At 54.9% G+C, this 13,574-nt stretch overlaps 2 protein-coding genes across 2 annotated transcripts in view; one reads left to right on the forward strand and one right to left on the reverse strand.

Annotated features, from left to right (window-relative positions):
• MONBRDRAFT_9233 (uncharacterized protein) overlaps positions 1 to 9,792 on the forward strand; it is a gene marked incomplete at both ends in the record, with an annotated part of 14,165 nt that extends 4,373 nt beyond the window's left edge. The window contains 10 exons of the mRNA XM_001746800.1: positions 101 to 439; positions 744 to 845; positions 1,641 to 1,694; positions 1,846 to 2,229; positions 2,443 to 3,050; positions 3,129 to 3,202; positions 3,538 to 3,707; positions 4,132 to 4,381; positions 4,877 to 4,947; positions 7,177 to 9,792. Coding sequence (XP_001746852.1) covers positions 101 to 439; positions 744 to 845; positions 1,641 to 1,694; positions 1,846 to 2,229; positions 2,443 to 3,050; positions 3,129 to 3,202; positions 3,538 to 3,707; positions 4,132 to 4,381; positions 4,877 to 4,947; positions 7,177 to 9,792 — 4,668 coding nt within the window. The remainder of the gene's footprint in view (positions 1 to 100; positions 440 to 743; positions 846 to 1,640; positions 1,695 to 1,845; positions 2,230 to 2,442; positions 3,051 to 3,128; positions 3,203 to 3,537; positions 3,708 to 4,131; positions 4,382 to 4,876; positions 4,948 to 7,176) is intronic.
• Positions 9,793 to 10,228: 436 nt separating this feature from the next.
• Positions 10,229 to 13,574, reverse strand: part of MONBRDRAFT_9234 (uncharacterized protein) — a gene marked incomplete at both ends in the record, with an annotated part of 6,141 nt that continues 2,795 nt past the window's right edge. Inside the window, 8 exons of the mRNA XM_001746921.1 lie at positions 10,229 to 10,481; positions 10,747 to 10,830; positions 10,931 to 11,104; positions 11,180 to 11,338; positions 12,118 to 12,201; positions 12,796 to 12,879; positions 13,184 to 13,245; positions 13,353 to 13,530. Of these exons, the coding sequence (XP_001746973.1) occupies positions 10,229 to 10,481; positions 10,747 to 10,830; positions 10,931 to 11,104; positions 11,180 to 11,338; positions 12,118 to 12,201; positions 12,796 to 12,879; positions 13,184 to 13,245; positions 13,353 to 13,530 (1,078 nt within the window). The remainder of the gene's footprint in view (positions 10,482 to 10,746; positions 10,831 to 10,930; positions 11,105 to 11,179; positions 11,339 to 12,117; positions 12,202 to 12,795; positions 12,880 to 13,183; positions 13,246 to 13,352; positions 13,531 to 13,574) is intronic.

The raw sequence follows: 13,574 nt of genomic DNA on the forward strand, positions 1-13,574 counted from the left end.
TTTCGGAGGAGCAGTGGCAGGCTGTGCTTGAGGCCGCAGGCAGTGGAGGAGACGGAGGAGAAGCGTGTTTTGTGCAACCAGCCTGGGCATTGCTGTCCAGGCAAACTTTGCCTCGATGGCAGCAGTAGCTATGCGGGCCGCTGCGTTGCAGCGAGGTGCTGCCTTCGGCCTGCAGCGTTGCCAGCCAGTCCTGGTTCGACACACCACGCCATTGCTCTGCGCTTTTTACCGTGATCGCCTGCAGTTTAAGACGCTGATTCAACCATGCATCAACGATGACCTGCGGCTTGCCGAATTGATGCTCTGGTTCCGGGAGCGAGGCCACATGGTTGCCGAGCTCGACCCCCTCTTGCGCCTCAAACGCGGCGTCTTCCGCACCGAACGTTCCCAGGGCGAGCCCGAACGCGACTCGTTTGATGTCGAAAGCCTGCTAGGCTGGGTGAGTCTTGCAAAGAGCTCACCGCTCATCCATTTTGTGGCTTACACCTCAGCATAGACGCTCCTCACTTCCGCTCACGCTGTGGGACTTGGGTTATTGTAGCTACTGGAGCGCTATCCTCGCGAGAGTAACCACGATAACAAAAACCAGTGGCTGTCTATAGTTCTGGGACTGAAGGCAACAAACCCCGAGCACTTTGACGTTTGTGCTACCACTGCCTCGCGGCATGCTCTGCCATGTTTCTGATCCTCAGGTGATACTGGCAGCTTACATGCCGTGCATTCACCTTCACCCTCTCTGACAGGTCGAGTTGCCCGGAAAAAAAGATCAGGTGAACCAAAAATGGACGCTGCCAGAGCTCTTTGAGCACCTGGCCGATTCCTACTCTGGCACCCTGTGTGCTCAGGTATGAGGCCAGCTCGATCCTCAAGCCTAGCGGGAGACCCTCCTCTCTCTCTCTCTCTCCCTGCACCTTCACCTTGGTTAAACACCTATTTCTGCTCGCATAGTTTTCGCATCTTTCTCTCGAACAACAACGTTGGGTCATGGACCGGTTGGAGAATCGTCGGGTTCTTTCAGGTAATTTGCCGCACTGGCGTGCGCCAATCGGCGCTACCGTGGTTGCCTTGATGCTCACATGTACCCCCATTGCTTTTAGGCTCACATAAGCGTGGCATCCTGTACGGCCTCTTGCAAGCCTCACTCCTTGAGGAGCACTTGCACACCCACTTCAAGGCCTCTAAACGCTTTGGCATTGGTTGGTCTTACTCTGGCGCTTTGCAGTGCTTCTTCCCCTTGGCCACTGACACGCCCCTTGAGCTGCGGTTGCGACTGACATGAAGGCTCTTGCTACCCATGACTGCGTGCTTAGACGGCTGTGAGGCTTTTATTCCCGGACTGGAGGCCATTATCCGCCGCAGTGCAGAGCTCGGTGTCAGCGACATCAACCTTGGCATGGCTCATCGCGGCCGCCTCAACGTCTTGCACACCATCATGGACAAGCCCATGGGTGCCATCTGTGCTGAAATGGTATACTTGTGCGATTGCATGCCGTTCCCGTCACCTCGCAGGGAGATTCAGGGTCATCGCACGCAGGCATTCTCTCTGTCTGCTTGAATAAACTGTCGAAAATTCTCCGGACCACCTTGCGGGCCTGAGCCCCATCACCGATGCCTAACTGACGCATTTTTTGTACTTACAGGAGGGTCTTCAGTCCCGCTACCATGTTGGTGACGTCAAGTACCATTTGGGCCAGGTACAGCGGTACCATCTGTTAACACCTGACTGCCTGATCGCTCTGGCTCAGCCATTGTCCACGCTTACATCTCTTTATTTTTAATTTTTTTTTTGCGCGCGCGTTCATGTCTTCCTCGCCGCGGCGCCTTGGCGCCGCTGGCCAATCACAGGAAGCCACCTTTGCTTTCAATCGGGTGGATCGGAAACGCGTTAATCCCCAGAATGATTACGATCCGGGCCAAGTGGAATACGTCAACCTTCGCCTGTTCCCAAACCCATCGCACCTGGAAGCCATCGCCCCCGTTATTGAGGGCTACACACACGCCCAGCAGGATATCATTCGAGACGATCGTCGGCGCAAGGTCATGTCAATCCTAGTTCACGGCGATGCAGCCTTCAGCGGGTTGGGCAGCGTGTACGAAACCATGCAGCTTTCTCAGCTCGAGGCCTTCTCAACGGGAGGCACGATTCATGTCGTGATCAACAATCAAGTTGGCTACACCACCCCACCCGCTGAAGCCTTTTCCAGTGGCCATGCCACAGACATTGCCAAGGTGGGTGCCAGCGGGCTCCAGCTCCCAGGAAGCCCATTTTACGACTCGCATGTTGTCAACATCACTTGTGTGGCGTGCTGTTGTCTCAATGCGTTCCCCTAATAATCATGCATTGCCACTTGTGCGCATGTGTGTGTGTGTGTGTGTGTGTGTGTATTGCATGCATGTGTGTCTGTTTCTGCGTCTTCGGCGTGTGGCGAAATGCCGATTTAGGTGGCAAAGGCGCCAATTTTCCATGTCAATGCTGATGATCCCGAGGCTGTGTGTGAGGCTTGCTTTCTGGCGGCCGAGTGGCGCAGCGAATTTGCTTCCGATGTGGTGGTGGACATTGTTGGCTATCGGCGCTTTGGACATAATGAGCAGGACGATCCGCATGCAACGCTGCCCCTGACCTACCAGCGCATTGCCAAACACCCCCCCGTGCTGCAGCAATACCTCGATCACTGCATGAATGAGAAGGCGGTTACAATGGCACAGATGGAACGCTGGCATCGTGGCATCAAGCGACGCTTCGATGAGGATCAAGCTCGAGCAGCTACAGGCTTTTATCTTCAAAAACCTCTGGAGTTTGCTCGTGACACGGTGGCCAAGAGTGGCATCCTGTCCACCCGGCGGACAGCCCAAGAGTTGACGGGACTGCCCATTGAGACATTGCAGTTTGTGGGCCAAGCAGCCTGCGACCTCTCCGAAGCTGAGCTCAAGCTACACCCCAACATTCAAAACATGATGCGCAAGCGGTTGAAAATGGTTGAAAATGCCAATTCGCGTGTGGACTGGGCCATGGCCGAAGCTCTTGCCATCGGTACCCTCTCTCTTCATCGGTTAGTGAAACCGCAAAGATGTGCACACGCGTCGCGCTATCACACTGGCTTCTGAGCTCACAGCAACTTGAAACGCAGAGACACAGGGCCAGCTGCCGATATTGATCAAGATGTCGATCCCCGCAAAGCCGCCCTGAAGGGTCTGAACAAAGGTGCGCTTGGGGCAAAGCTTGGACCTTTCGTTTTTTTCGGCCATGCTTGGAAGGCTCGTCTGCTGCATTTCAACTCATTCTGTATGGCCTCACTGCGTGTTAATCCGACCAAATGCGACGCCAGGCCACTTTGCCATACGCATCAGTGGCCAGGATTCAGAGCGTGGCACCTTTTCACAGCGCCATGCTGCTGTTTATGATCAAGAAACAGGCCAGCGGTATGCCTTGCCTTCTGCCACCCTGAACCTGCATGCAATGGGCGAGGCAGACTATCGGCGCCATGATCACAGGGCCCCTTTGTTATCATTACCGATAGCCAGGCCTGTCTGACGCAGGCCATCATCAGAACTCATCCCGCATGTCGCTCGACCGGCGCAAATGCCATAGCTATGTCCGCTTGGCCAACATCTCACCAGGCGGGCAGGATCCCGTGGAGATTTGGAACACCCCGTTAAACGAATTCGCCTGCCTTGGCTTTGAGTATGGTGCTTCACTGTCATATGAGGTAAGTGGCGCTGTGCAGACTGTGTATGGGTCAAACCCAATTGTCATGCCCTGTCAGTCACTCGCGATTTGGAACAAACGCCTTGATACGGTAGGACAAAGCACTCGTCATGTGGGAAGCGCAGTTTGGCGACTTTGCCAACAATGGTCAAGTGATATTTGACCAGTTTATCGCCTCGGGCGAGGAGCGCTGGAATGTGCAGACCAATCTTGTTGTCCTTTTGCCCCACGGCTATGATGGCCAAGTAAGATCTGGTTATTGGACTTGAAGCAACAAGAGAGGCCTCTTTGACGCTATCTTGTGCAGCGGCTTGATGGGAATGGCTCGAATCTGAATGCCGATAGCCCCTAAGATGTTTCTTGCATGCCCGTCCCACGTTCTTGCTTGTTTGATGTCCTTGTTTGACGTCCTTGTCCCTGAACAGGGCCCGGATCACAGCAGTGCGCGCATGGAGCGGTTCTTGCAGATGATGAACGATGACCCCGACTTTATTCCGGTTCGCGTTAAGATTGAAACCGTTACCATCACTGGGGCACGAATCAGCATCAGTGGCACCGGGGCCAACTTTGCTTTATCTAACTTTTTTGTGATGCCGTTTATGGTCATTAGGGTCGGGATCCGAACTCGCGCAGGCTCATTGAACAGACATTCGAAGCACTCGGGGACGACAAGGAGTACGTGCTATCTCATGCAACTGGTCGTCGTCGGCCGATTTCACGCTTCTTGTACAGCGTTGGACAAACGGCCGTTCTCATACGTCATGCATCGCCTGCAGGGCCGATCAAATTGAGCGATCGCGGCTTTTAGAAGTCCTGTTTGAGGTAGGACTGCCATATCGTGTGCCCTCCCCCCGGTCGAGGTGGGGTATTTGCTTGTGACCTCAGGATATCTGTGGGGCTCTGACCAATACGGCAGGTGGTGGAAAATCCGGCCGAGGCCATGGAAACGCTGGCCACAGAGATGTGCTTAATGGATGGCGAAGGCCCCATTCCTCGGTGCGGCGCGCTGAAACTCGGATGCTGGCGCTGTTGTTTGCTCTGCACTTTGTCAGCCTCACCTTGGCACGATTGTGTTGCGCTTGCATGTGCACCCTTCGGCCTGGTTAATTTTGTCCGACTCTAGGGTGGCCTGGGAGGCATTCATGACTTCATTCCTGCGCCGCCACGCAGAGCGTTCGGCCAACATGTTTATTCTCAATTGCAGCACCCCGGCGCAATACTTTCACGCGTTGCGGCGTCAGGTGTGATTGTCGTGTTTTTGCCCGTAGGCATGATGGAAGACTGCGAGGGTGTTTGGTTTGAGCTAATACATGTATGATGAGATAGGTGAATCTGCCGTTCCGTAAGCCCCTGATCTTGTTCACTCCCAAGTGGCTGCTGCACCATGCTCCTTGCACCAGTGGTATGTGGGTTTGTCGCTCGGCGCTTCCATTGTATTTTCTGCTGCCCAAGGGAGACATGGTCTTTCTTGCTTGAGGCTTCCAGCTTTGCGCGCCTGCTCAGCATGGTGCCTTTTGAATTTGTACCCTGACCCTTGATGGTCTCTTCACCATGCAGCACTCTGCGACCTGGGACCCGGGACCTTTTTCAACCGTATCATATCCGATGGCCGAGCAGGTAGATGTGCAGAGCCATTTCATCAGCTGCTGCGTCGCTCGCTCGAATTCAACAGCACTTCTCAACTTGATGTTGGCTTTCGCGTGTGTGCTTCGTAGCGGACAATCTCCGACATGCAAAACGGCCGGCATTAGTGCCGCCGGAACACGTCGAGCGAGTGCGTTGAGAGGCGCGCATTGGATCTTCATCATCATTGCTGCTACTGTCAATCGCTCCGAGCGTCTTCATAAGAGGTGTCTGCCTAATACCTCTGAAGCTCACGCATCTCCACGGTGTGCATGGAAATAGGTGATTTTGTGCAGCGGTCAAGTCTTTTATCACTTGAATAGGATGCGCGACCGGCTCAAGCTCAACAATGTTGTCATGATCCGGCTGGAACAGATTGCCCCCTTCCCTCACGATCTTGTCATTCAGGGCATTCAGCGGTTGGTCGACAACGGCACAGGGCGCGGGACACATGGACACTTCTGTTCCTCCCCCCCCCCCCCCCTTTTTTTTTTCTTCCTTTGGGATGCAACAGTTTTTGGTTCTCAATGAAAGGGGCAAACTTTTGGGTGCTGATCGACTGCATCCTTTGGTTTTTGTTCTTCTTGGGACGATGCTGTCGTGGTATTGGACGAATCTCTCATGCCATTCCGGCACGGTGTTGACAGGTATCCCAACGCAGAGGTTGTGTGGGTGCAGGAGGAACCCCGCAACATGGGGGCTTGGTCCTATGTGCAGCCGCGTTTAATGCTGGCGCTAAACGAAGAAAGCATGAAGACGGTAGGGAACGAGCCTTGCTGCATGACCTGGCCTGCCATCTGGCAAAGAAAAGCCGCTAATTTTTTTTGTTGTGCTTTCACGCCTTGCCTCCGTCGCCTTGGAAATAAATAGACGGGGCTTCGACCTGAGGAGCCCAAATACATTGGCCGACCCTCGGCAGCATCAACTGCCACGGCTTCCAGTGCCCTGCACCGCGAGGAGCTGGACGATATTGTTGAGCGTGCGTTCGCCGGTCTCCGTCCCGTTGAACGGTAGATGCACGCTCCTCACATGGCTTCCTAATCGAGATTTTGTCTGACAAACGCTCCAAAAGTTTGTGTAAACTTGTATTGCCTGAAAAGCAAAAAGCCGGGCTGACCTGATACATATTCTTGCAGAAGGAGAAGAAAGGGGAACCTGACAGGAACAGTGAGGGATGAGGACGTGGCGCCCTTACAAACCAAATGACGTGTTTAGTGGCTGATTGCATTTTTCTTCGTTGTAGCAGCTTTTTCCAGTAAGCGGTTCAGTGCCAGTGGTTCGGTCTGCCCTGGGCGACCTTCGCCTGGGGCGGCTGCATTCGTATTGGCGACGTGGAGGGATAGGCGGGGAGGGCGTCATGTTTGCGAGTTGGTGCGATTCTGACTGGTCAAGGGCAAAAAGGCGGAAGAGAGGAGCAGTGATCGCCAATTGCAACACGTTGGGCTTCAGAGTGCCGTGCCTGATTGATCTTGCTCTTACCCATCTCATGACCCTTTTCGCTTAGACATCTGTCATCATGGCTGCTCCCGGCCCGGCTCGGCATGTTGCCGTCGTCAAGTCTGTGCTGTCGGGTGATACCATCATCCTCCGCGGTTCGTGCATGTCTAGCCTTGCCAATTTCTTCTCGATCACAAACACCTGGCTACCCTTATCTCATCGTTCTCTCTGCCGGCCGCCTTGCGCTTCCCTTCCTCTTGGCACGACATTGTTGATGCATCCAGGCCAACCACGCAACGGACCTCCCCCAGAGCGCACGCTCGCCCTCGCCCAGGTTTGTAACTTGATGCAAATTTGTGTCTCGTGCATCTTCCCTGCTTGATGTCCTGACCCCTTGGTATGTTCCACAGCTCAGCGCACCGCGCCTTGGCCGTCGCCCCAACAAGAGCGGTGAGGTCCAGCTGGATGAGCCCTTTGCCTGGGAGGCACGCGAGTTTCTGCGCAAGAAACTGGTTGGCAAGCAGGTCACCTTCACCGTTGATTACACCGTGCCCTCTGGTCGTGAGTACGGCACAATCCTGCTCGAACCCGGAACAGTGCGCGAGGAGAACGTGAGCCACTCTCTTCTTGGTGCCGGTCTCGCCAAGCTCCGTGACAACGCCCGCGGTGAGGGCGAGGACTGGGAAACCATGCTCACCCGCCAACGCGAGGCTCAAGAGGCCAAGCGTGGCGTTTGGGCAGACGATGCTGCCAGCCACGTTCGCAATGTTGAGTGGAACATTGAGAACCCCCGCGCCCTCGTCGACTCGCTCAAGCAAAAGCCCGTCAAGGCTGTGATCGAGCAAGTCCGCGACGGCTGCACCGTCCGCGTCATGACGCTGCCCGACTTCAAGTATCTTACCATCATGCTCACTGGCATCAAGACCCCCGGCTTTAAGCGTAACGCTGAGGGTGGTGAAGTTCCCGAGCCTTTTGCGCTTGAGGCCAAGTTTTACGTGGAGTCGCGCCTTCTCCAGCGCGAGGTTGAGGTCATCTTGGAGGGCGTGTCCAACAACAACTTCCTGGGTACCGTTCTCCACCCGCAGGGTGGCAACATTAGCTTGCACCTGCTCAAGGACGGCTTTGCCTCGGTCGTTGACTGGTCCATCGGCAACGTTACCCAGCAGCGTGACACCTACCGCGCCAACCAGAAGTTTGCCCAGCAGCGCCACTTGCGCCTGTGGAAGACCTGGACTCCTCCTGCCGTCTCAGCCATTCCCGAGGCAGAGCGCGAGTTCAAGGCTACCGTGGAGGAGATTATCAACGCAGAGAGCCTTGTGATCCGTACTCAAAAGGGCTCGCAGCGCATTCACCTGGCCTCAGTCCGCAGCCCCCGCCCCCCCGCCAAGGGCGAGGGTGAGTCGCGCGGACGTGCCCCCCGCCTGTGGGAGATTCCCCACGCATACGAGGGTCGCGAATTCCTGCGCAAGAAGCTTATTGGCAAGAAGGTAGATGTGCATCTCGACTACATCCAGCCCGCCAACAACGGCTACCCAGAGAAACACTGCTGCTCCGTCGTCGTGGACAAGGTCAATGTCGGCGAGGCGCTGGTGAGCAAGGGCTATGCCACTGTCCTGCGCTACAAGGCGGATGACGATCAACGCGCGAGCGGTTACGATAACCTCATGGCTGCCGAAACGCGTGCCATCAAGAACAAGCGTGGCGTTCATTCCACCGGTGAAGCGACGCCTCTTCGCATCACTGAGGTGTCCAACAAGCAGTTGGCCGATCGCTTCCTGCCAGGTCTGCAACGTGCTGGCCGCGCTACCGGCGTGGTTGAGCACGTGGTCGCCGGCTCGCGCCTGCGCGTGATGGTCCCCAAGGACAATTGCATTGCATCGGTCGTCCTTGCTGGTGTGTCGTGCCCCCGTACGGGCCGCGATGGTGCCCCCGATGAACCCTTCGCAAAGGAGGCCACGGAATTCACTCGCAAGTTCTGCTTGCAACATGACATTGAGTTTGAGGTTGAGGACACGGACAAGGGTGGCAACATGGCCAGCCACGTTTATTGCAAGAACCTCAATCTCAGCCAGGCCCTCCTCGAGCGCGGGTTGGCCAAGCTGCACCCCTCTGTGGACCGCTTCAAACATGCGGCACAGTACAAGGCCGCAGAAACAGCTGCTCGTGACGCCCGCAAGGGTGTCTGGGCCAACTACGATCCTGCAGCTGAGGCTGCTGCTGAGGCGGCGCGCAACTCGGCACCTGCACCCGAGGTGCAAGAGCGCAAGACCAACTACAAGCCCGTTGTGGTCACGGAGATTGTGGACTCCATCTCGATGTACGTGCAGAACGAGGATACCGCTAGTTTGGGTGACGTCATGTCCAAGCTCAAGGCCTTGGACATGGAGCCCCCGCAAAACTTCCCCATCAAGAAGAATCAAATGATTGCCGCCCAGTTCTCCCAAGACATGGCTTGGTACCGCGCGCGTGTTCTGCAGGTGAACGGAGACGATGTCGAGGTAGGTTTTCTTCTTCTCTCTGTGCTTGGGCGAGATCGGAGATCCGTGCATGGACTGCTGCGTGCCGTGCTTCCTCGCTCACCATCTTTGCCTGTCCCTCAGGTGCAATACGTTGATTTTGGTAACAGCGAGTCCGTCAGCAAGAAGGATTGCGCGCCTTTGCCGGCTGGCTGCAATGCCCTGGCTCCCCAGGCTCAGTTGGTGAAGCTGGCCTTCCTCAAGCCCGTGCCCGAAGACTGGCGCAACGAGTGCTGCCAGGTGCTCCGTGATCTTGTGCTGAACAAGAAGGTTCTCTGCAACACTGAATACACCGAGGAGGGTGTGCCTTGCGTCACTCTGAAGGATGGTCAGAGCGATGCCGATTTGACCACCGAGCTTGTGACGGCTGGCTACGGCATTGTCGCGCCCCGTCGCGAGCCCGCCTTCCGTTCCATCATTCAAACGCTGATGACGCAGATGAACGCTGCCAAGAGCTCGCGTGCTGCCATCTGGGTTTACGGTGACATCACAGAAGATGAGCCTTTTTAAAATGGCAAGCTGCAAGCACTGCACATCACCCACCACCAGGATGATGAGAGAGAGGGAGAGAGAGAGTTGGGGGAGGTATGGACAAGGCTCTGCATCACGTGTGTTACGTGGCTTGACGGATGCATGAGTCAGGCTGATGAGCCAAAACTCTTTTTGACCAAGAATTGAAACGAAATTGTGTTCAATTGCATTCAAGGGCATATCACATTCGAAAGTGCATTCACACATCTGCAAGAGTTTGGGCCACTGGGGCGGGTTGTTGATCATGTTATTAACTGAATTGGTTGCTATTGATATGTATGTGATGCGACAGCAAAGCATCTTGAATGCTGAATGATGACAGTGTCACCCATTTAAACTTGACGAGGCACGTTGACAACTGCGAGGATATTCCCTGATCACACCACAATTGCCAGCAGGATGGCCTGAGGCAAAGTCACTCATCCAGCAGCATCTCCACACGAGGATGACGCTGCTCAAGCAGACTGAGAAAGAATAGAATGCGGTCCATTTCCCTGGCCGTAATGAGAGAGGCTTGACTTCGCCGCACCCGCTCAAGCACCCAGTACAGGAGAACGACTCGTTCCTTGAAAGTTTCGTCAAACGCATGGTGCAGGAACCAACGCCACGGGGTCAGCCTGAGCAAGCCATTCAGGCGCTTGGCCAGCGGACAGCGAGGAAGGCGCAGCCTACAGAGACGAATCGATTCAAAAGGGCTTGTCTTTGAGCAAATGTCAACGTGCTCAAGTTCCTGCAGATTGTGGTGCCCTTGGGCGCTGGCTACCTACCTCAAGTTGAGCAAGGAGGTGTTTTTGCGGAGAGCATCGCGCAATGGTAACGCCGTGGTTTCCAATAGCTCAAATTTGCCCTCCAAGCTACCACGGCACAGTGTCGATGGGTTGTCAGGCGATACGACAGGGGCACTCATTTGCCAGGCTTGCAGGGTCAACTCACCATAGCGTGACGAGACGCTCGTGATGAACAAGAAGCGTGCTGGCCGTGCGAATCGACCGACGGTCAATTGAGGTCCCCTTCAGGCTGTTAAACGAGACGTGGTTTTCCATATGTGAAGTCTCCAATCGCATGTGACATGTGGCATGGACGGACCCAAGTACAAGGCGTCGTGGAAGACACCTACGTGAGTTCGTGCAGAGTCGGGATGTTTGCCGCAGCCTGAATGAGCCGGCCCGTCTCCTCATCGGAGAGCTGGGCATCCAGAATGCGTAGGTATTTCAAATGATGGTTGTGCGACAGGGCCTCACAAATGCGATCCAGCGTGACGCGCGACATGGCACCCCGTCCGCAATGAACCCTATGCCAGCATCAAAGGATAGCGACGAGTCAGTGTGCGTGTTGCTTTGAACATGCATGGCACGCACAAAATCACCCGACGCACTCAAACTCGGTGCAGCGAGCATCGTCCAAGGCTACCAAACGATAAGCGGCCATCAGCTGCTCGTGGCCGCTGACGACCTCCACCTGTCGCTGGCCCAGGGTTTCACTCAACTCCAGCAAGCTACCCAAAGAGGCACTGCTATTCTGTAGGCTAAGGTCGCGCACCCATGCCAGGAGTTGAGCATTTGGGGGCATCAAGGATGCGAGCTACGGTCATCAAGTTCTCTTTGACAGTCAAGTCACACTCAAAACGACGTACTCAAGTCGAAGAAGGTGGGGCAGACTGGCCAAACTGGTGCACACTTTGGCATCAAACTCGTGTGGCCACGCAAGACCGTGTAGGCTGACGCGATGTAAATTTGGATTGCGCAACAGGGTCGCACACAAGGCATCAATCCCCGCAGAAGTCAGCGTTGCGCACTCAAACCTGAAGGTACATCTCATGACAAAATGAGGCGAGCAAGAGGCAGCAGTGCTGGTCTGGCCAACACATGGGGCACGGGGGAAAGAGGGCATCGGGCCCATGCAGCTTGGTCGCTCTGTGCTCATGGTCACGCCAAAATTCAATTCACTCACGCTAGATCCTGGACAGAATTGGGAATCGCTTCGATAATGTCCACACTGGCCGCTTCGCCGAGGATGTCATATCGGAAGCTGTCATCATAAAACGTTGGCAGAAGCCAAGCCATTCAAATGAGGTTGAACTGCACTTTGCCCACTTGAAAGTTTGCGGGATTTCGGCCCTGCTTCCATTGAAACGAACCTGAGAGCCAAACGGCTCAAGCCTGCTTTATGCTCAAGAAGTGAGACCAAGGCTTGTGTCTCGTTTGGGGATGGCGTGTGCATGCGCAATCTATGATCGGCGACAGCACACCCGACTCAACGGGCACGCCCCACGAGCAGAGTATGTCAAAAAAATGAGGCACGTACGAGAAGCTGTTGCAGGCACGCGCCATACGAATGCCATCGATGGCAGCACATCGGGTTTCTTCTGGTAAGAGGCCAATATCGTAGCTGCAGTGATACAAGGATAGTCAGCAGGGCAACAGAGCATTGGCCCAAAGGCTCATTGCGTCAGTGTAACAAAACGGCATTGTGCACTAACTTGATAGTTGCCACGTGGTGATTCAAGCGAAGGCCTCTGGCTAAGAGCTCGTGGGTATGCAAATCAACTTCGAGGCCAGACATGCTACCCAAGTTGACAGTAGTGGCGAGAGACACAAACAAAGCACGAGGATTGTGCATGAATGCGAAAGGTTCTTACGGCTTTCAAGCTCGACATGAGATATGCGAGCGATATTTGGCCCAGCAGCAAGAAAACAAACGTCAAGCATGCAGTTGCAGCCCGATCCTCGAGGATGTCCAGGAGTGTTTGAATTTGTGCGTGCTCAGCACAAATCACGCTACCGCCTCGTCGCAAGAGTATGCGGGCCAGCCGCAGCTTGAGGCTAAAGGGGACGATAGCACCGTCCAAACTGCACCAAAGCAAAGAGGCATGGTCGGTGAACGCGCGAGGCGCGCAAGGAGTGCCTACCAAGCCAATCTCGATCATCCCAAGCATAAAGGGCATCGACCCTCGCGATGCTGATTATTTTTGCCATTACTGACCTGAGATGCTTAATCTGCTTACAAGCTTGAACAGCAGACTGCAAATGTTCGCCGTCGTCCTTGCCCACGGTTAATCCATTTAGACTGGGTGATGAGCAAGCATGTGAGAGAAAAATCTAGCATCGGTAAGGGAGTGAAGGAACACAGGTGCACGAATAGCTCTTCAGCCCGCGACAGCTTCTCTGCCCATGATGAACGCACTCAATCGAAGTCAAGTGAGTGTTGTGAGGCAATGCTTGCAGAAGGAGCTTGAAGCCGGATTGATTGAGACCCGTGTAGCTTAGTCTGCGTACGCCACAACAATGCCACGTTAGAGCACACGAGTTTGAGTGGTGAGTTGCTGCTTTAAGTCACAGCCCGTCGCTCATTGGTGTGCGAGCAGACTGACGCGAGATGAGTGTGCTCAGGATCATTCAGTTGTACCCGCGCGATTGCCATGGCAGCCTCGACCTGCAGAGTGAAAAAAAAAAAAAAAAAAAAAAAGTGGGACCGCACCAAAGCAAAATGCCGTGAGCGATTGAGTGGGATCTGGCCAAATGTCAACATAATGCACCTACTTTCTCCATGCCCAAAACCAAGAGGCCTGGTCGTCGCAGGGAGGCCATTGCGAGGTACAGGCGGCCGTGCCATGTCATATCATTGTGGTACAATAGCAGTTCCTGTAGAGAAGCATTGCGCTCAAGCGCCTTGACAAGCACTTCAATGCCGGCATCCTGAATGCCGGCACTGGACAAGCTATAGGATTGAACCATCAGACGCCTTGTGCATGAGAGAGAATC

Source organism: Monosiga brevicollis, genomic scaffold (assembly GCF_000002865.3).
Source record: "Monosiga brevicollis MX1 MONBRscaffold_14 genomic scaffold, whole genome shotgun sequence".
Taxonomy (NCBI): Eukaryota; class Choanoflagellata; order Craspedida; family Salpingoecidae; genus Monosiga; species Monosiga brevicollis.